The following is a 23,041-nucleotide window of genomic DNA, read 5'->3' as shown; positions in this document are numbered from 1 at the left end:
GTTGGTTACAGTTAGGTCTCCTGAGATACGAAATGCAGAGTACACTCTTTGTCTCGCTGCAACAACACACAAAACAGTGTACTTTGTAATCAGTTAGGACAGTTTGTCGTTTGTCTTAGCCCTACTTTAAGAGTGGCACATTTAAACGGGATAAGAGCGTGTGGAAAAGTTTGTGCCCAGCTAAGATGCTCAAACGTCTGAAATGTTGCACATTGTGATGCAGGCGATTGAAACTCAAGAACTGTGTGAAAGCAAAGAGTCCATTAACTTCATTTGTAAGAGGAAATCATTATTTCCATTTTTAGGAATCATCCAGTTTCATAACAAGTTTCTGCAGCAACTGGTTGATCTTTGCAAAAGTCGTTGCATCAGATCTTTTAGTAATATTGAAATGAGGTTAAGGGGAACAGCATTTTGATACCAAACAATTATTTGCAATTAATGTGGTGTGCAAAGGGAAGGGCTTGCTAAAGCATTCTTGATATATTTTCATTTCTTTCCCGTAAGCATCCCATACATTTACCAGCAATCCCTATGTTTGGCCATAAATTCTTATCTAATCTGCAGCATGTTGACACATATTGATCTGCCTGCACCATTACAGATTTGCACCTCATGTGCAAATGGTCTAAACTTGACTGCACACTTGGCAAGGTTAGGGTTCACAAACCAAAGGTTTGATCAGGCAAAGGGAGAGACTCCTTTTAAAGGGTGTGTGCAAACAAATATTGCTTAGTGCGAAGATAAAGAGGAGGGCAAGTATTTATGTGTGTGTGTGTGTGTGTGTGTGTGTGTGTGTGTGTGTGTGTGTGTGTGTGTGTGTGTGTGTGTGTGTGTGTGTGTGAAAAGCCATAAGCAAATATTGCAAATGTTTGTTTACATCTCCAGCAGTCCAATGGTTCCTGCTACATAGGTGGGTATTCATACCTGTAGCAGTGTGTGTATAGCATATGTATACTGCAGGCTTTATGGAATGTATGCTCAGCTAATCTGGGAATATATACTGGAATAGAGAGGATAAAACACCTTTCAAATATAGACCTGAGAATCCGAGACCACGTCAAGCAGTAATCGAGCGATCTGCAGTCAACTGCACAAGCAAAACTTTTTCTTTCTACCACACACGAGGCGTCTCGTGTATGCCTCTGTTTAGCAGTGAGGAGATACGTGTGTCCATTTTTGACGGTGATCAACGCCTTTGAACTGATTCCACTGATGCTCAGTACAGAGGGGTTACTTTGAGTTTTGACATCGCCATACAGGACTCATGAAAGGTTGCACGAGAGTTTTCCCAAAGCTGATTCCCTGTATACAAAACAGCTGCTAAAAGACGTGTTTGTATATGAAGGAACGACACAGCTTCACTCTAAATGCAATGTGTAGGCTAAATGTCGTGGATTACATTTTAACCAGCTGTTTGCTTGAGTCTGAGTTTCTGTCTGAGTGTTCCTGTTTTATTTTGATTGTCTTCTGACCTGCGCCAGCGTATCCAGTTTGAATGATTAGCTCAGGGAAAACGCATGGAGAGAGCATATTTCTCTAGTATTGGCAAATCTTTCTTAATTACAAGGTCTCAAATAATCAGGCCCTAATATATATATATATATATATATATATATATATATATATATATATATATATATGTGTGTGTGTGTGTGTGTGTGTGTGTGTATATATATATATATCCACCAGCTTTGATTTTTAGTAGGCGTGCGCGTTATAGGAGCGATCAGTCACAGCTCGTTTGTAAATGTAAACACACTTGGATGAAAACGGATACAAAGAATTTCCAAGGAAAGGCTTCTGATGAAGAAACATATGACTGTGACACACCCGAGGGGGCGTGGTATAGTAGTGGTGTGAATGGCTCACGTTAGAGGGCGGGGACATCCAAAAATTTACATCCAGTCAAGCTTGCTTGCTGCCAGCACCACATCTCATCAGTCACGCTATTTACACGCTACCGGACCGTATTTCTTTCTGTTAAGGGAGGATAGTGGTTTATTTGTGTATTTATTTCTGAGGCAAATTCAACCGAGGACGAAGTTATTTCTGCCATGGCGAAAGGAGAAGGAGCTGAACAATACTCGAACGCCAGTTTGTTGAATAAACCGGGGAACTCGGATGGCATCCAGCTCGCTAAAAGGGTGAGTAAATTCATTTATTCAAAATTTAGCTTCAGGTACGGGTTGATTCTGGCCCGCTTTCACACGAATTCTCGAAAATAGAAAGGGCCAGGCTTTGATAGGAATGGGTGTCGATCGTTTAAACCAGGGGTGCCCAATCCCGGTCCTCGAGAGCTACCGTCCTGCAGCTTTTAGATGCATCCCTACTCCAACACAGCTGAATCAAATGAATGGCTTGTTATCAGGCCTTTGCCAAACACGATGGCATGCTGAAGAGGTAATCAAACCATTTGATTCAGCTGTGTTGGAGTAGGGATGCATATAAAAGCTGCAGGACGGTAGCTCTCGAGGACCGGGATTGGGCACCCCTGGTTTAAATGAATGGGTAATACCAGCGAGCTGACACTTTAAGGGTGACTCATGTTAGCTTAAATAAGGCGCGCGCCATTCCGGGCCAACATTTGTCTCATTAGTAACTCGGAAACGATATAAACGGAATTTAAAAAATGGATAAACTCATAATTTAATAAAATGTAATTATTGTTATTTGGCACGTGAGTGTTATTTGGGCCTTTGGGAAGCCCTTTCTCCTTCTTCTGAACCTTAATTATACTAAGAACGCATTCTTCAAATAGTTTAAACCAAAAACCGTGGTTTTGGAGGGCTACATCTACACAAACGGGTTTAATTCACAGTTTGCGTGTGTGGAAGGCAATGTTCGAGATTTTCTGTGCCCTTATTTCGCCAGCAACGTGTAGCTACATTTGAATTAAAAAATGTAATACCTCTCGTCTTATCAGTTCCTCAAATTCAGTTCACGTTCGGCTGGTTTTTGACGTTGTTCCTTAAAGTAGCCGAGAATCTGTAAGCTAGGTTATAAATTTGGGTTTTAACCTTTGCATAAAGGTGGCTTACTTTTAATTAAAATAATTACACTTTTTTTTTTAAATCACGCTGGGAATATCGATATCGCCTTTCCAAAAACGTCGCAGAATATAGTCTGCTAACACCAGCGTGGTTTGTCTTATCCTTCATATCAGTTTTAATAAGCATTCTCAGATAGATGTGCTGCATTCACTGGGCTCTGTTAAAACCCCCACTAGCTCTGCCTTTGCAAGGAAGAAACACTCAACGAAAAAGAGAAAGTAGCCTGTCTTTCTGAGGCTGGAATAATCAGACATTTGCATTGTAGTAACAAAAATGCGGTAGAGTTCATTTGCACGATGTTTTAAATTCCCTCACATAGTAGTGGTTTGTTAAACAAATGGTTTAATTTTTCACTGCTTTGGTATTCACGTCTCCCCCCCCCCCCCCCCCCCCCAAAAAAAAAAGAAAACCACACAAACACACACACTGCTGAAGAAAATTCCCATTAAATTTACAATTTTCCCGAAAGCACTGAACGCCACAGGGAGCACCCACCAAGGCGACGTGTCAGATAATGAAGGAGCAGGCAGAGGACCTTTCCTGAAAACAGACTACAAAATGAGTGTTCGGGATTTTGTGTGTCTGCACCTTTAAACTAAGGGAGTGACACGTGAACCCAAAAAGCAGGAAAAACGTCTCACCTACGCATGTTACGCATTTACAGTAGTAACATATCATTAGTGGGAACTCTGATAGCAGGTGTGGCCCTGGAAGTAATATCAGTGAAGGTAGATTCAGTGTCCTGTTTATAAAACTCAGCTACATTCCTTTCTCTTTTTCTTTTTTGCCAAAGACATCTGTCCACGTGTGGCCGCAAGCTCAGTTAAGATCCATTATGGTTGTGTGTTTTAAATAGACTGCCTGACAACCATGCAAATGTGTGTGACACGAATACACTGTCACATTAACACATTCCTGTGGCAGTTACTTGATGGTTACACACCTGTGTCGGTACAGTCAGTGCTCTGCATTCAGGTAGAGTGGGTTCAGGGGAGTTATGTAAGGTGAGAGATGCTTGAGATTTTGCATTTGCTGCCATGGACACCAGAGCTACTGCAGCTACTGCATTTCCAGCTATTATGGTTAAAACTGCTTCTTCTGCTGGTTTGTCCTTGCAGTGAAGAGTGTTTGACCTAAAGAAAAGCAGAGCTGGGCGCATCAGTGGGGCAAAGACTGGTTTATTTGCATGCAATGACAGCAATGCTTCATTTCCGTGTCCTTTTCCTGATCCTTATGAGGAGTGGTGAAATATGCCGAAGGTTACTTTAAACAGATTGTACCTTCATATAGGTTTTCTGCTTTTCTTCTTCTGCTTAAGGTTATCAGCAAGAGCCCTTTTCTCATTCAGCACCAGAGATTAACCCCCCCCCCCCCCCCCCTTTAAAAAAAATAAATAAATAAAGAGAGAGGGGTCAGACTAAGCAGCAGAAAACTCAAACTTTTGATTGGTCGGGGATAAGGGTGTGTGTTCGCCTCTCTTTGGGCAGCAGTGGTCAAAGCTCTGGTCAAACAGTGGCAGTCATCCACTGAGGAATTAAGCCATCTCAAACTGATGCCAAGGTGCTGTCGCCCTGGCTTTTGGGGTGAGTGACACAATGGTGTAGTCAGACGCTCACACCAATCGTGGATTTGTGTTGCCATTAGGAGATCTGTTTGGAGTCTGTCTGTTGAGGAAATGATTACATGTTCAGCGGAGAAACTCTTGAAGAATAAGCGCTTGTTACCGAACCAAGGGTTTCTTGTTTCCCTGGCGGCTGTCCCCGACACCTTCCAAATACACTACACTGTGGTTAGCTTTTTGCCAGCAGAACTCACGAGCTCTTAAGACCCTCTGGCGATTAAGAATTTAGGCCACGTTCCTCGTGAGGCTCGGAAAAAATGTTTTATTGTTTAATGGGACTGGTGAGAAAGAAGCAAGTCTGCAGATTAAGTCCTCAGACAGAAATTGAGAAAGTTGCCGATTTATAATCTGCTTCCTTTTTTTTTTTTTTTTTTTTTTTTTTTTTTTTTTTCTTTCTTTTTTTGTCTTCTGGGGACAGGGGGAGTGTAATTGTTTGTAGGTGTGTTGCAGTGGCTGTGTAAGGCTTAAGCTGCTGCTGGCCACTCCGGGGAAGTGACCTCTCCTATAATTACAAAAACTTGGCCCCGCTGAAGTCCAAAAACGTTTGCAGACAGCTGCAAATACCCAAGGGCAGTTTCCTCAAAAGTTTGCTATCATTGAAGCCGTTTATTGCCTCTTGTCAAGCGAGATCCTCCCAGATGACGAGCAGGTCTCAGGCCTGCTCTAAGGTGTGCCTGTTGAACAAAATGTTCTTATCCTACTTTTGTTTTTACGATCAATGTATTTGAGCACGTTCTAAATCTGTGTTTCTGTTCTTTTTATTGCCTACTTGCAGCATGAGCAGAACAGGTTATCAGTCTGCAACAAGATATGCTATGCCATCGGGGGAGCTCCGTACCAGATCACAGGATGCGCCCTGGGCTTCTTTTTGCAGATCTATCTACTGGACGTAGCACAGGTGAGGAGGTTGAAATTGTTTCCAAACTCCAAAGAGATAAATGAAGCCACCTGGCTTCACCATCAGTGATAAGTAACCTGAACCTGTGCTTTCAAAATATGTCAATTTCGACGGTTAGGGGAAAAAAAAAAAATACATATATGTTCAATTTAACACTCATTAAATACTATTAAATTTTCCAATAAGAAAGCCTAACCCTATATGTGTCCAAAACATTAAGGGATAGGAGTAAGGTTAGACTTCACAAGGTTAAATGGGATTGAGAGCAAAGTGTGCAGTCTGTTCTCTGTAATGTAGTAATGCTGAGTCTTAAAGCCCTGCTCTTATAAGCCCTCATACAGGACTTTACACAGATCAGAGCAAAGTTGTGGAAAAAGTTTCTGCCTTGTTGCTATTATTGGCTCGATGATGGGGCTCCAGGAGCTTGTTCTGAAAAGCTTTGGGAGGGGTACAGTGGTGGCACAATATAAAGGGGGGGAGCTCGCATTAATGAGCTCTGACAGTAATCTGATGGTCATGGCCATGATGGCAGTGATAGTCAAAGGCTTCCCAGGGTTCGGTCTTGTTCGCCTTCCATGGCTATTAATTAACAGTCTATGGGGTGACACAGCGTGGTACAGATTGTACATTTAGAAGTCACACATTCATCACCCTGTCCGAGTTTGTCCCCTCTGTTAACAGCCAGCTGGCAACTAATATGTGTTAAGAGTTACTCTCTCACTGCTGCCTTTAATAAAAGATAGTGACTAAACCTTTCCCACTGTAATGCGAAGTGTAATGCCCATTTTTACAGCTTCACTGCTACTGTTTAGCTATACGACCACATAACCTGTGCTCATTTATCTGAGCTGATACATGTGTATAACAGCCACGTGTCGACATCTCTAATCTTTTTCTTGTGCTTTTACAGATCGATCCCTTCTATGCTTCCATCATCTTGTTTGTTGGGCGAGCTTGGGACGCCGTAACGGACCCCACAGTGGGCTTCCTGGTCTCTCGAAGCCCGTGGACGCGTTTTGGACGCATGCTGCCCTGGTGAGCTTTTACTCCCTCCTAGTTTCGTGGTGCTACACAGTCCATTTGATTTGATGTGCATAACAAATATACTTCCTTAGTGAGGTCTCTGACAAACTGTTTCCTTTACCTTACTGATAAAGCCAGGTTAAGCAGTTCAAACACTTGTTGCGTATTTGCTGTTGGAGCATCATGCTATTGCTGCAGTACTACTTCCTCATTGCCAGCATGTGCGGATGTGTCCATTCAAACTCTCCTTCCCCCGTCTCTCATTCACCTCTTGCTATTTAGAATAGCATACTGAGAACTGTCTTTAGGTGAAGTGGACCACATTAACTGCTACTGTTTGAACTATAAACCCCCTAAAGATGTCAAGCCATTTTCTTTTTTAAGTTAAACAAAAACAGGAAGTTGCTTCAGGAGATACTCTTGCACATAACCCACATTGTAGTTTTTGGTGACAAATACAACTCCAGCGCATTACAGGAAGCGCACAAAGACTCTTTGGAAGTCTTCTTTGTGTGGTTATTTGACATAAAACCTTAAATATACAGAGAATAATATGAAAACCCATCTTGTATTAAGGTTTGAATTCAGCTTGTCTGTGTGTAGGAGGGCTGTAAAGCATGCCTGAAAAGGCTTACTGATCGCTTTTCTTTTCAGATTTGACCCACCCACCCCCCACCACCACATTGTTCTGTCTATGGGCATCTTGCACAGTCTTATCAGCTCTAAAGTCTAATGACTTTTAAACCCCTATTCCCCACACCGTTGCACACCTGTGGTCTGTGTCAACGGAGATGTAATTGATATAATTCCGCTGATGTAAGAGACTACTGGGGTGTCAGCAGAGCTGCTAGTTATAGAGCTGTCAGCACAGAAGACGTTTTAGAGCCACTGTCCCTTCAGTACATGCAGTACTCTGTAGTGTGACGAGGGTAGAAATAAGCCACCGGAGGTAAAAGGTATCAGAGAGAGAGGATATGTCAAGAACAACAAAAGAGCAAAGGCATCTCTTTAATAACCACCACGAGGAGGTGTGGGGTGTGTGCTGCACCTGTGTATTTACTCCCTTGCCTCCTTGATTAAACATATAATTTCCCAAGCTGGTTAGGAAATGAGCGTTGGGTAGGAAGTGGCACGAGTGGGAGGAGAGGGTCCCCTGCCTGCCCACTACTGTCTTTCCCTGTGTTAATGCAACCTCTTGGTAAATGGTTGCAAAAGGCTATGAAAGCAGATAATCAAGATAAAATTCCTTTTTGCAATAATTCCTATACAGCTCGAATTTTAGCTTGTTACAAGTAGAGCGCAGCTACTTTTGTCACCGCGTAGTTCAGCTTGGCTCTGTAGAAACAATATCTTCTAGAGGAGGTAAAGGTCATGTAATGTTTTAGAAAGACAGTTTCTTGCTGATGCTCAAATGAATTCTAGTTAAACGGCCGTGGTTTTAGAGCTCATTCAAAGAAAGTTTGTGGTAAATAATCTAAGTATTTGTGGCTGTGATTTTTAGCTTTAATCTTGCAGCCTATGTGGGTGTGTATGTCGCAAGTAGACCTGCATGACTAATGCAGAAGAAATGTCATAATGGCGAGACTGAGGTTCGCAGAGCTGACGGTGATAGAAATGTTCCTCACCAGTGACGAAATCGTTAATGGGAGTTCCCGTAAAGGAGCGCTGAACTCGATGATGTAAAAATTATATTAAGAGTTATTTCTTTGTCAAAAAATTTTGACTGAGAAGCGAATGTGCAAGAGGGTGATGGATTTTATCTCGTTACTGTAATTACTGCTGAGATGCTGATGTTTGAATCTCAAAAGTGGGTCACAGAGGAAGGGGGGGGGGGATAAAGTGCATCCTCCACTTCTCGTCAGAAATGGGGTGTGGGCTTTTGGTTGTAGCGGGGGTGGGTTTGGCATTTTTGGTTATATTATGGCTCAGTTCATTTCAGACACATGTGCAGAGAGCAGGCAGGAAGCTGCAGATGCAGTCAGAGCTGCTCTGTCTTTAATGCTTGGAAGCCACAGTGGGGGGAGGGTGACCGGAGCTGAGCGAGCTTCTCATTGGTCCTGCCCACAACACACCACTAGTTTTAGCCAATAGCTGCTCAGCTTTCAGTGCCTGTATTACGTTTTAAAGAGTGACTGAGGAATCCAGGAGGTTACTGGAGTTCAAGTTCTAGCAGTGAATTTTCAGACCGAAGGCCTTCCTGTTGCTTATCTTATATCACTGTCAGCTTCTGCAGTTGGCTACAGTATGAAGAGCCAGTTTTGAAGACTTTCACCTAAAGAGTGATATATTTTTTTTTTGGGGGGGGGGCGTGATTTCTGACTTATGAAAGCACAAAGTCAAAAACTGAATTTTAAAAATGTATTATTGCTTCAGCCGCCAAGCCAAAAATGAGAAAATGGAGAGATAACTGTGTCACTCTCACACGCAGAAGCTCTTAAGATAGCTTTTCACTCTTACTAAACTGTTGATAGACTTAAAGCTGCCACTCGCTGAGTTAATTCGCTGACAAAGTAGATAACGCTCGCTCTTGTCAGCACGGCTGTTTCAGAAGATGTTTAAATGTGATGTAGGTCAATGCTTGTATGGCCCAGTGTACCTCCGGAGTTCTGCAAGGATGGTGCGAAGCTTATCTTAGGCTTGCAGACAGTGAACACGTGCCTTAAAAAAACAAACAAACCAAGCAACACAGTTTCTGCTGGTGACTTGTGTGGATGACATTCCTTGCGTTTGTGTTCATCTCATGGGTTGGAGTTGATTACTGTATTAAAAAAGGAGGAAAAAAAGGAGCAAGCATTCCTGAGCGCATTGTTGCATGTGGATGGATCATGTGTTCCAGCTTGTCCACCCTTTCTGTACACTCCCACACTGTGTTCAAACAAGGGTACAGTTAATCACATCACATGGGCGAGAGAGCAGACAGCACGTCGCTCCGCCGGACCTTCTCTCTCTTTCAAACTCTCGCTGCGGTGCGTGATTATGTTGATAATTGTTCGCAAGGGCTCGAATTGATTGGCAGCGAGTTGTTCAGCTTTCTGAGCACTGTGGAGAGAAGTTAGGCCTGCTCTAGCTGTTGGGCCACTCTGACTCGAGCATGATTTCGCTGTCTGATCTTTTCAGACAGGACCTGTCAGTGAATGGCCTGGCAGGATGGCACGAACTGTCATATTCCATGTGTATTTCTTGGAATGTGACGCATCCACAGAGGCGTAACTGCAGGGCAAAATCTCACATCTCATTGGACTGTAGCTGTCTGACCATAGGAAGGAGGTGACTGGAGGGTGGGAAGTGTGCAAAAGAATTTCACTTCTGTGGGGTTTTATGCTCAGTTAAAGTTCCTGTATGTTGTGTGAATTCATGAAAACAAAAGGTGCCTTTAATGTCGTTCAGCAGCATTCCCCAAGTCATTCATCCTCTAGTAACCCTCAGATCAGGCCATATCTGAGGCTCAGCCTCCTTGCATGTAAAGTACATAGACACAATATATTCATCAGGAGACAGTTAACTAAAGTGCAGAATCACTGAAGAAGTGTTGGCACGAGCAGAATAGAAAAGCCATGAGTAGTTACGCAATGAGAGACTTTTTAGGCCTGGAAACTGTTTACAAAATGAGATGTTCCACACTATGAATAGATCACGTTTTACACCGACTGACGCTGTTGCTGTTGTCATGTTTTCCTGTTCCACTCCCCTCCCTCCCTCCCCCTTCCTCCTGCTTTATCTCATCTGCAGGATCGTACTGTCAACCCCTCTGGCTGTGATTTCCTACTTCCTCATATGGTACGTTCCTCCCTTTGAGAATGGCAAAGTCATCTGGTACCTCTTCTTCTACTGCCTCTTCCAGAGCCTCCAAACTGTGAGTACCACATGTGCACGCACAAACATGTTCACTATAACCTTTCATTGTAGGGTTCTCAGAGTATGGCCTGCAGCCTAACTGTGGTCTTTGGTGATGTCGGAGGGAAAGAATGTTCCCCTCTGTATTTCCTTCTTCCGTGTATATGTGTGTGTGTGTGTGTGTGTGTGTGTGTGTGTGTGTGTGTGTGTGTGTATATGTGTATATATATGTGTGTGTATATGTGTGTATATATGTGTGTGTATATGTGTATATATATGTGTGTATATGTGTGTATATATGTGTGTGTATATGTGTATATATATGTGTGTATATGTGTGTATATATGTGTGTATATGTGTATGTGTATGTATATGTGTGTGTATATGTGTGTGTATATGTGTGTATATATGTGTGTATATGTGTATGTGTATATATGTGTATATATATGTATATATGTGTATGTGTATATGTGTATGTATATATGTGTATGTGTATATGTGTATGTATATATATGTATGTGTGTATGTATATATATGTATGTGTGTATGTAGCACCTCATGGGAAGATTAACCCCAACTTCTTTATAAGTCTGATATATTTGGATTACTTAAACAGTTTCCTGTCTTCGTGCAGCGCTTGTGGTATCTAAGTATCGATCATTTGTTGAAGCTGTTCTCTCTCACCTTCATACTCTTTGTGATTTCCCGCAGTGCTTCCATGTGCCATACTCAGCCCTCACCATGTTCATCAGCTCAGAGCAGAAAGAGAGAGACTCTGCGACTGCCTACAGTGAGTATCGGCATGTTAAAGCGCCGTCCTCTTAGATAAACCTCCTGGAGCCTCTTTACGATGCCTCCTTGTCTCCTCATCAGGGATGACGGTGGAGGTTTTGGGCACCCTGCTCGGTACGGCGATCCAGGGCCAGATCGTCGGCTTGGCGAACGCTCCCTGCATCCCGGGGCCCGCCGATATCCTGGCGGAGCCGAGCAACTTCTCTGCGTCCCCTGGACTTAATGAGTCTAAGCCTGTCATCTCCCTGGAGCACACGGTAACCGTTTATCAGTTGGCTAATTAACAAGTTCGTCTAATTAGATGCGAGCTGATGACGGCGGTTTGTGAAATCTTCTGAATACTCATTGCGCATTTCTTCCTCCTGTGCAGAGAACAGCCTACATGATCGCGTCGGGTGTGATCTGCTTGATTTACATCATCTGTGCTGTCGTGCTGTTCTTCGGTGTGAGAGAACAAAAAGGTGAGCGTTTATCAGAATCAACCATCCTTCTGTTGTTGGATCCTTTAACAGACTAAGATTTTATCCAAAGCCAAAATCACTGATGTCAGATTCCCGATGGGCCGCACATGTACGCTTCCTTCGTGTGATTACAGCTCCATGATTATGGGCTGAGGAAGCACACAAAGTTTGCTCAAAGTGAAAGCCTTATGACCTCGTAATAAGATGTCTGGCTATTTCAGGGTGAGGCTTAAAGGCAGCTGCACATGAAAAGTGTCATTTAAAGTAAAAAAGCTCAGAAGAAGAAGAAGAAAGTGTACTTTATTGGTCCCCGTGGGGAAAATCCCTCTCTGCATTTAACCCATTCACTCAGTGAAGCAGTGGGCAGCCATTGGGCGCCCGGGGAGCAGTGTGTAGGGACGGTACCTTGCTCAGGGGTACCTCAGGGTAGCTGTTCAGGGGAATCGAACCCCCGACCTTCTGATCATGGGGCCACCACTCTACCTACTGAGCTAGAAACGGGACATCAGAACGTTTCAAAGTGAATTCTGCATCTTGGTTCACTCCCTCGTCTTTTCTCTTTTCAGAGTCTTCTCGTCCCAGGTCTGAGCCCATGTCCTTCTTTCAGGGGATTAAGCTGGTGATGGGGTATGGACCATATGCCAAACTGGTCATGGCCTTCCTCTTTACCTCACTAGGTTTCATGGTGCGTACATGAAAGAGCCACACACACTCTGTATATTTTACTGTAAATGAATTTGTATACAGGATAACTTTCCATGTTTGCGTTTTTCAGTCACTAACTTCAGCCTGTTTAGTGTCTCGCATGTTTGTGCTCCCAGCCAGAGTTTTCTTGGCCCCATGTGCATGTGTGTGCATGTTTGTGTGTTCAAGCAATACACTGAGTGACCTCTCTGTCTCATCCTGCAGCTCCTGGAGGGAAACTTTGCCCTGTTCTGCAGCGCCACACTGGGTTTCAGGAACGACTTCCAGAATATTCTGCTGGTCATCATGGTGAGTAGAGACACAGAGGAGGTGACCGGGAGGTGGTTTATTGTGACAAACACATAGACACAGACAGCTAGGTGCACTGTTCCCATAGAAATGACTCCAGCCACCCCTGGCAGGTGAAACCCAGAGCAGCCCGTTTGTGCGGAACAAAATGAGCCATTAACGTCAGCATGCAGACAAAAGCCTTCTCTTGTAAATGGTCTTCAATTACAAAATCCACTCTGTACTCGGTCAGAAAGGAAGGCTCCTGCATGGCTGTTTCAGTGATGTGTGACTACTCGGCCCGAATGCCACCCCGTTCCCACAGACCGTAAAGAAGCCACAGTCACCTCTGCTTTCATGTCTCTTTTATATAAACCTGTGGTATAAGGGGAACAAAAAGCTTTCATATCAAAGAGTCACGCAAACTTCCCGACGAGTATTAAAGCTAATTAATCCACAGATGTGCTGAGCTTACGCAACGGTATGGGGTGAGAAAGTGCAGGTTAGCAAGGGTGAAGAGATTAGATGCTTTGAGCCTTTACTTCACGGACAGGATTATGTAGCCAAGGTAGTGACCATTAACCAGTACGTGCAGTCACTGAAATGACTTTGTTTAATCAGCACTGAGAGATGGTAATCCTTGATGATGTGTGAGGTGATCTCATTATCTTATAATGGCAACGATAAGATAAACCAAATCAAATTGGCACACGTTATAAAAGCACATGTACCTCACACTGGCTGTCAGTCGAAGGAGCAAAAGCAGCAAAGGTCAAAAGTAATGAATAACTGAGGGAAGAGGAGGAAGGCAGAAAAAGCCTCCTGTGTGGCGCCTGTTCATGTTAGATCCAGCTTGGATGCACAGCACGTGCAGTCGTTCTTAAGGATGTTTGTATGAGAATGTTGTGCTGCTCAGTTTCAGTGAAGGCAGTTTGTGTGAAACTCTCTTCAAAGTTGGTTTAGAAGATGAAAGCTGATGCGTGATGTTGATATTTGATTTCTAAGGAAAAAAACAGCGAGGCTCATGGGGGCAAAGGTTTGAGAGAAGTGTTTGCAGAACAGCAAGACTAATTTCAAGTGCATACATTTTAAAACAGAGTGTGTGCTCGTATACTAAAGTGAAACTACATGAAATGAGTCTGAAAGCTACAGATGACTGCACAGAGAGACTGAGGTGACGGGAAGGACATGAAGAGTCCTTCATGTACTTCCTATCGAAGGCATTCAGAAGGAGAGGTGGGGAAATACCGAGAACACTGTGCACAATGGCTGGGTGTTCTCGCCGCCTTGGTCAAACACGCGCAGGTCAAAGCCCACGACGATCTGGGGGCTGTCCCGCCTCTTCATGTCCTCTTTAGGTCAGATGATATCTGAAGTGCTTTGTGACTGCATCAGATGTCTAACATGCTTCTCTTCTTTTATATAACACAGATAAAGTAGGGTTTTTGTTGTTGTTGTTTTTCCCGATATTGACCTGGAATACGGAGGGGCGTTGGAGAAACTTACAGGAACTTCTCTGAGTTTTGGTAAAACAGTTGGTTAACCACACTTGCTTTTTGTTTCCCCCCTCTTTCAGCTCTCCGCTACTCTGGCCATTCCCTTCTGGCAGTGGTTTCTGACTCGTTTTGGAAAGAAGACAGCGGTTTACGTTGGCACACTGGTAAGTCCCTGAAATCTTGTTAAAAGTATAAACAAACCATAAAACTTAGGGGAATTTTTCTTTCATAGGAAAACTGATGCAGTATCATTAAGAGACCTGTTTTGGGATTTAAATCTCTCACTGCTGTCATTTCCAGGTTGTGATTCCTTTCATGATCCTGGTGGTGTCCCTGAAGAGTAACCTGGCTGTCACCTACATCTGCTCCTTTGCTGCTGGCGTTGGAGTGGCTGTCGCCTTCCTGCTACCTTGGTATGCCTCTCCGCTGGCTCGTATTTGATGACTTTATAGATAAAAACGTTTTTTCTTATCAGGAATGCACATAAATGACCAAGCCTCACGTTTTGTTTGTTCAGGTCTATGCTGCCCGATGTCGTCGACGACTTCCAAGTGCAAAATCCTGACTTCACCGGCCACGAAGCGCTCTTCTATTCCTTCTATGTCTTCTTCACCAAGTTTGCTTCTGGAGTCTCTCTCGGCATCTCTACTCTTAGTTTAGAGTAAGCACTGGCACCAAGTTTAAGCATTTGCAGCGATTTGTTTAGTTGAATTTCTCAGCACCTAAAATCCCACATCAAAGCAAGGAGTTCCTTTCCGTTCCATTAGATTACAGTGAGGCTATAGAGTGCATGTGGGTACATATCACATGAGCAACCACAGCAGTGTTTTTCATTTGATGAGTAATTTGTTACTTTTCCTGCACATCAATATCTCTGCTGCGCTAAAAGCTAATAATTTTATTTCTCTTCTTTTTAGCTTTGCGGGTTACATCAGCCGAGGCTGCTCTCAACCTAAGGAAGTGGACTTGACGTTGAAATTACTGGTTTCGGCGGCACCCATAGCTCTGATGGCGATTGGCCTGTCCATAATTTACTCTTACCCGATCAATGAGGAGAAGAGGCAAGCTAACCGCAAACTCCTACAGGACCTGAGGTAAGTGCACAGACCCAAACGCTTCACCATCTTCTGTGTGTGTGTTGCATCTGTGTGAGGCAACCCTCCAACCGAAGTCTCTCGTCTCACAGGGAGAATGAGGCGGACTCTGAAACGGACTCAGCAGAACTAGCCAACGTGGTCTAGCTCATTTTCCAGACAGACCAGTGGGGTGAACGAATGGCACTTTTGCACCGGACGGCACCAACAGACCCGCGACTGTCGGATCACTGCCTTGTCCACTAATGCTGCTGTTCCAGAAGTACTTGATTCACTCAAGTGTCATTGTTTCAGCCACCCTGAGGCCTTTTCTAAAGACAACCCTCCCATCTGTGAATCTGTGATATTTTCCTGGCACACTTCTCTGTTTCTGTTTTTCGTGGGGAAAAAAAGCCTTATTTTTTAGATGTACTGTGAAAAGATCCTTTTCATTTTCTTTGTTTAGTTGGTCTTTCTCTGAGTCAAAAATCACACAAGAACTATGAAAAGCATTAAGAGCATGTTTTCATTAGTATTAATGGTGCTATGTACGCACGTCGAACGTGAGCGACCTCAGGAGGCTCTGAGATGTGAGCGTTCGACACGAGGAACTTGAACAGCGGTACAACCTTAATTTGTTCCCCCGTTTACGGGGTTTTAAAAAGCTGATGCAAACGTCGGGGGGTTTTTTGTTTTGTTTTTTTTTTTTAAATAGAAATTGTATTTTTACATTTTCACTTCATAGTTTACACAATCCAATCAGCCAGCCTGTTTCATCTTATTCCCATCCCACTGGCTTTTCTTATAAGAGGTTATAAATAATGGTGATGTTTGAACTTGTGGCCAAACAGGAACACCTGCGCTCTAAAGGGCTTCTAATAGTACTCCACCGTCACACTGAAACCACTACAGGAGTGAAAGCAGTTATTTTTCAAAAACATAACTGATGTCTGTATATTCAGCAGCTACATTATTTCCATTATTTATAAGGACAGCTGCTGATGGCAGGAAAAACCTTTTCTCTCTCAATGCTTTAAATTTAAGTTACTACAGGCACCTGTAATTTAGTGATATCATTATTTAAATATTTATTAGTTTTCATTTTTCCTTTTCAAATTCATGTTTTCTAGAAAGCCATGCTTCTTGGATTATTTAACTCTATTTAAGGCCTGTAAAGCTGTTGCCAACTGGGCATTCAGGTTTAACCTCCTTTGCGGTCTTTGCTTCATATGCATTTTATAAAAGGGAAGCGCATCATTTTGGAGAAAGAAGAAGGGGGGGGAAAAAAAGATGAAGATAGAAAGCGGAGCTCTTATCGATGGGTGTTTATGTTTATCTGTATATATGTTTTTATTGGAGAAGCACATGTCAATCTGTCATCACGAGGATTATGTTTCATGTCTGTCGATATGGAAATGTGTACATTGAGTGTCATATGTTATACATAATGTTACATCTTTGGCATTTGATTCGGACAACTGAGTTGCCAATGTTTATTTCATTCATGCTCGTTTTCTTTACCCTCTGCTGAAGAGGACAGAGAACGTACATCCTTACAATTACTACAGGTTTAGTCTACATCCTGTAAATGCTGTCTTGTTTTAATTTGTTGTGTAGTTTTTTTTTTTTGGGTTTTTTTTTATTATTATTGACTCTTGAGTGAGGCTGTAGCCAAATGTGTGAAGCTTTAATCCCGACAAAGGCACACAGGCGCCTCCTGTGCATATGTATATACTTGTGTATATATCTTTGTTATATTTGTGTCTGCAAGTGGGATGAACCCATCTACACTGTGGTGTAGCTATTTAAGAAAAAAAATACTGTGATGGAGGAAAAATATGTTAATAAACACTAACTGATAAATGTCCATTGTGCACTGTGGGGAAAAAGAAATTGGCAGTAGTCTTTACTTCCTCCTTGTGTGGATTAAAAATAAGGAACTTCTTCTCCATCCACACATCCCATGTGGATGGATGAGATTCCAAGATGCATTGCTGATCAGTTGTCTCCCTCTGTGATCAGAGGGGATTTTGGTCTTTCTGGTCCAGGATTTGTAGAGCTGAAGCAAGTTTATAGCCAGCACAAACACTGGTTTGGGCCTCTGGTAATAATAATGACCTGATGCACTCTCACTAATACCTCGGCATGCTACTGATGAGACGGTGGATGGTGTTTTAGGGGATATCCTCCCAGACATGGATTATAGCATCAGGGAGCTCTAGGAGAGTGTGGGGACTAGACACAGAAGATGTGACAGAGGTTCTCACAAGGATTCAGGTCTGGGAAACATGAGGACCAGACAGTGGAATTGATAGCAATACCTTCATACAAAAATTCAGTATTATACCTAGTTCTGTCCAAACAAAGTCACCCCAGCTGTATTGACACGATGCAGCAGTACCATCTAGTGGTTACACAGCTCAGCAGCAGGTCAAATATGTCAAGGAGTCATTTACCAACTCTGCACAAGAAATTAGTCCCATATTATATATAGTGGAACCCACTGGAGAAGAAAAGTCATGAGTAATAACAGGTAACAGAAGAGGCGCAGCATCAGTCAAAATTATACTAATTTATTAACCAAAAAGGGAAAAAAAACCCACCATGAACTCCATGAAAAGTGTTAGTGTGTCAGCAGGCGAATGAATGAACTTTAGGTTTACGGTGTTTCACAGTGCGAAGCCTAAACATAACCAGAGCTGGGTGGATGGGATTAGAGAAGCCCGAGGCAGCTGTTTGCAGTTTAGGTGCTGAAGAGTGATATGATCTGTTTTGATATTAGTTCAACTGTATTTTAAGCGTTTTAAGCGAGATCTGCTGAACCGTGTCGTCTTGATTAATCAGTAATGTTTAATTTCATATAATGATACATAATTCGTTACTAACTTCTTTCAAATCAATTTATGACCTTTCAAAGTAATTTGACATCAATGAGGCTTTAGGTGAGAATCGTACTATGATTATGCATATTTTTAAAATATAACATAATTAGGCTGTTATTTGCTATTTTTATTGTAAATATTTATAAGGGGAAAGGGGGAGTAAAGTACACAATGAGGCCCAGTTTATGTCATCAGCTGTGTTGTTTGCCTCCAAGACGTGTCTTCCCGTCCTCAAACGGGGAAGCGAGTGTGCAAGTATACAAGTACAAACTGTGTGTACTTAGTATTGAGAAACACCTGCTGACATATTTGACCAGATCAGCGTCATCCCTGTGCCCTGGCTCTAATGGGTAAGGCTGACAGATTGCAGATTGCCAAGGAACCATGAAATAATCAATTAAATGGTGAAATAATAAAATATGTTTTCAAAAAAGATTAATTGACATATGTATTTAATACACTATTTATTTATTTCCATTTTAATTACGTACTCATCCATTTAATTGCTTAATGGTGTATTTAGTGATATAATTTGGCCACTCTTTGCACTCCAACTATGACGAGAGTCCTCGTCGTATTTTCAGGTGTGGCTCTAGTGAAACCCAGTTTTCACATTCACATGGTTTATGATTCATAATGAACTGATCCCATCTAGTGTTCAGTCACGAAATTGCAATAACTGTTTGGTGAATGTTGGTTTTATTTCGCACACATAAACGGCGACATTTGGATGAATATTTTCTTCCTGGTAGAAGTTATACTTAAAAAAAACCATCATTACATAAATAAACATTTAACCGTTGTCATCTGCGTGTTGCCGTAAGATAAAACGATAAAAAAAAACTGATGTCGTTTCCGTGAACTTTTATTTTGAAAGGAGAACTATTAGCCGGAAGTTGTCCAGTTCCTTTGCCTAAAGGCGGTATTTTATGTCTTATCTCTGACAGTGCGTGCTTTGTGTTTCTCCATAGCGAAGATATTCTATATACCCACATACCCTAAAGAAGCAATCCCGGCAGTCGGCTTTATGTGCTTCGTGGACTCGTGAAACCGGTGTTTGCTAACTGCTTAGCTAACATGGCTGCTAACCCGCCGGGACAGGGCTTTCAGAACAAGACCCGTGTGGCCATCCTGGCGGAGCTGGACAAGGAGAAGAGGCGGCTGCTGCAGAGCCAGTCCATGAGCAGCCCCGGAGCCAACATCCCGCTGTCGTCCAGACCCAGCCTGAAGGAGGTGAGGGACAGCGCCGAGCAGCAGCACATCGCAGCCCAACAGAAGGCCGCCCTGCAGCATGCTCACGTCCACTCCTCCGGGTTCTTCATCACCCAGGACTCCTCGTTTGGGAACCTCATCCTCCCGGTGCTCCCCCGGCTGGAGCCCGACTTTTGACTCTAAATTCTGACCCCGACCCCTAAGACATTAAAACTGGTTATTTTATGGTATTGTTGATCTGATGACTGATATTATATTTTATTCTGCCAGGGAGACTAAAAGACGTCACAGACAGAATAAAATATTTGAGCGTAATGTCCTGTGTTAAGCCCTCACACAGATTATTCTTCATTAATTATGCGATCATGACTGTGTTTCATTCAGATCAGTGTGAGTCAGGATGAGAAGTCTGCTGCTGGCATAATAACAGATTTTACGTGGCAGGTGCTTTCATCTATGAGAGTTGGAAAAAATCCAAAGAAGCAACAGGATGTAAAACGAGTTTCAGAAATTGTGTCTTCAAAAGGAACTGAATACTGAAGATGCAAGTCTGGATAACCAGATGGAAACAGTTACCGACGTCCTGGAAGAGCCCGAAAACCCCAAGTTTACTGCATACAGTTGCATCACCAACTCATTTTGTTGTTCCTGGTATTTTAGAACCGTTTTTTTTAAGTGTGTTGTACTTTCATATGTCACAGTATTATTAACATAGCACATTTCAGCCCAGGGGTACTGACTGGTTTGTGAATATCTGGGCTCATAATTGCAATCTATGAGATCTGTGTAGGTTACAACAGTTATTTGCCCAGAATCCCTCAACAGATGACTTACTATGGAAGCACAAACATGAGATGGGTTTAAATAAACTGTTAAACATATTCTGGCATAATTCATATGTTTAATTATACAATTTTCTTTTGCATTTCCTCATTTTATGTTCATTCCAAAGAAATAGATTTGAAACCTTTGTATAACAACTTACACAGAAGACTATCAGGATATCCAAAAGCGAAGGACAGTGTCCTACAGGTGAAGAAGAGAAGGGAGGGTGGAGTGGGTGTGTCAGAAGGATAGCAGCAAGAGTGAAAGGGAATGTTTACAAGATAGTAGTTAGACCTGCTAGGATGTGTGTACAGAGGCGGTGGTATAAAGGATGCTGAAGGTGGAGCTTCCAGGCAGGAGGAAAAGAACAGGGCCACAGAGAAGACTGATGCAGGCGATGCAGAGTGAGAGAGGAGAGCGAGTGCTCACACACATACCTGTGTCAACACACCTGTCAGTCAAAGCAACCACTCCCCTCACTTCACTGTCTCTTTCTGAGACAGCCTCAAGTGGCTTAAAGAGGAACAGCAGTTCTCTTTTTTTTGCCGCTTCCTTGTTGGCTTCATTTTTAAATCAAAAATGCAAGAAACAATTTAATTAATCACTGTTCTTCACTTAATTCCTTAACTTATTATAAAAAATAAATAAAAACTTTTCTGCTGTCTCACCTCTGTCAGTTCTCATGCTGTTGCAAGAACAGCATGATCATCACCTCTTTTTAACCTAGTCTCAGCAACTTTGTCCCATAGCTTGCACATCCTTTCCACCTCCATCTTTCTTCTCAGCCACCTGATACATACCTTTCCTCCTTCCTTAAAAGCCAGCCTAAGAAATGTGATTTTATAATTGCCCGATAAAGTAAACTGCCATTTTCAAAAATGTTATCATCCAAATTCATGCAGCGTGGCTAAATTAAGAATGAATTACAAACCCTGGCTTCTTTGCTAACATGATTAACAGCTAAATACTATCATAGTGGAGGTGTAACATTACTGCTAAAATAGCTCATATGAACCCTGATACTGACCTATGTATTTATCAAAACAAATGTTCCGATATTACAAAGAAAACTAATGGTTGCTTTTTACAGTATTAGCCAAGGGCGTAGATTTGGTTTTGGCATTGGTGGGGACGGATGATTCAACCACTGAACTCTGCCCTGTTTCTTATTTTTTTCCTTTTTGTCTTTGCTTCTTGATAAAAAAAAAGGAGAAATATACTTGCCTACATATGCTATTCTACATGCTTTTAAACCATTTAAAATCACAATTCATAGTTTTATACAGTGGGGCAAAAAAGTATTTAGTCAGCCACCGATTGTGCAAGTTCCCCCACTTAAAATGATGACAGAGGTCAGTAATTTGCACCAGAGGTACACTTCAACTGTGAGAGACAGAATGTGAAAAAAAAATCCATGAATCCACATGGTAGGATTTGTAAAGAATTTATTCGTAAATCAGGGTGGAAAATAAGTATTTGGTCACCTCAAACAAGGAAAATCTCTGGCTCTCACAGACCTGTAACGTCTTCTGTAAGAAGCTTTTCTGTCCCCCACTCGTTACCTGTATGAATGGCACCTGTTTGAACTCATCATCTGTATAAAAGACACCTGTCCACAGCCTCAAACAGTCAGACTCCAAACGCCGCCATGGCCAAGACCAAAGAGCTTTCGAAGGACACCAGGAAAAGTATTGTAGACCTGCACCAGACTGGGAAGAGTGAATCTACAATAGGCAAGCAGCTTGGTGTGAAAAAATCAACTGTGGGAGCAATCATCAGAAAATGGAAGACATACAAGACCACTGATAATCTCCCTCGATCTGGGGCTCCACGTAGTGATGGCCAAATGAAGCTTTCTGAAGCACTGAAGCTTGTATTGAAAAACGGTTCATTACTAGAAGCTTTTCAACACAGTCCTGTTTGGTGACATCTGGTGGACAAAAATACAAAGAGCAGCTTGAATCCACAAAATAAAACCAACTGCTTCATTATGATTGCCCACTCTACAGAGTGGAGTTTTGTCTGATATTGGGCCGCTGTTGTGTTGCTTTGAACGTGTATTTTTTGGTGGTTAAAAAAATGTGTTTTATTTGTTTAATAAATCGTTTTGACCAGTAAACTCTCCTTGTTTAAATATGCACCATGGTGTGGTCTTCCTTTGCTTGTGACTTCTTGATGTTAGTAAATACAATAATTGAAAAATACCACGTTACATATAATATATACATATAATAATGTACAACACATTATGGAGTATGCTTCTGCTCTGAGGTCCTGCCTCCATGCACTTATGCAATTAATCGCTAGACAGGTGTATCTATAAATAATATTATATTAGGGAAATTTTCCCAGACATATTTTTGACCTGGGGGTAGAATTGATTGTGAAATGGAAAGGAAAAATGCTTATGAAATTGCAAATTAAAAACATGATGCATTTAAGGTAACCCTTTTTCATTTTTATTTAAAAAGAGAATTTGTTCTAATGTGCGATGGCCGAACCTGTTCCTTTTCGTGGAGATCATTTATCCTGCCTTAAGGAAAATCCCTTCACATGGCCCAGAGGAGGCTGGAGTGCAGAGAAACTGGTAGAGATGCAGTTATACAGTCTACCTGGGCCCCACCAACTATCAGCTAAAGAGAATAAATAAATTCAATTGCTGCACGTTTGGCAGACTAACATTTTCAGATTAATTAAACAATAATATATATATTTTTACAACATTACATGTAAAGAGTCAAGTGAAAGTTTTTCTAAAGTTATTTAATGATATTTATATTATGGAGGCAGATTTTTGACATTTTACCTTTTTCCCGTTTTCAGATATAATAAACACGCACAAAACAAAAGTAAACGGCCAGAACACAAAGCTGTAAAACCCACCCGATTGACAAAAATC

At 42.2% G+C, this 23,041-nt stretch overlaps 2 protein-coding genes across 2 annotated transcripts; both read left to right on the top strand.

The window, feature by feature from the left end:
* The first annotated feature begins 1,890 nt into the window (after positions 1 to 1,890).
* On the top strand, positions 1,891 to 17,132 carry mfsd2ab (MFSD2 lysolipid transporter A, lysophospholipid b). Its single transcript, XM_086280524.1, has 14 exons — positions 1,891 to 2,147; positions 5,450 to 5,572; positions 6,483 to 6,607; positions 10,325 to 10,448; positions 11,141 to 11,219; positions 11,303 to 11,478; positions 11,592 to 11,682; positions 12,249 to 12,367; positions 12,592 to 12,675; positions 14,231 to 14,314; positions 14,451 to 14,563; positions 14,668 to 14,811; positions 15,068 to 15,244; positions 15,337 to 17,132. The coding sequence occupies exons 1-14, from the start codon at positions 2,058 to 2,060 to the stop codon at positions 15,389 to 15,391; spliced, it is 1,584 nt and encodes a 527-aa protein (XP_086136650.1). The 5' UTR covers positions 1,891 to 2,057; the 3' UTR covers positions 15,392 to 17,132.
* A 1,812-nt stretch (positions 17,133 to 18,944) lies between these two features.
* On the top strand, positions 18,945 to 20,198 carry LOC147304312 (SOSS complex subunit C-like). Its single transcript, XM_086281085.1, has one exon. The coding sequence runs from the start codon at positions 19,183 to 19,185 to the stop codon at positions 19,492 to 19,494; it is 312 nt and encodes a 103-aa protein (XP_086137211.1). The 5' UTR covers positions 18,945 to 19,182; the 3' UTR covers positions 19,495 to 20,198.
* Positions 20,199 to 23,041: the final 2,843 nt, after the last annotated feature.

This window comes from Aulonocara sp. 'chitande type north' Nkhata Bay, linkage group LG22 (assembly GCF_057382095.1).
Source record: "Aulonocara sp. 'chitande type north' Nkhata Bay isolate Kocher_YH1m ecotype deep benthic linkage group LG22, A_spYH_male_GT1.1, whole genome shotgun sequence".
Classification (NCBI taxonomy): Eukaryota; Metazoa; Chordata; class Actinopteri; order Cichliformes; family Cichlidae; genus Aulonocara; species Aulonocara sp. 'chitande type north' Nkhata Bay.
Note: the sequence above shows the minus strand (reverse complement) of the source record. Positions and strands in the feature narration are given on the sequence as shown.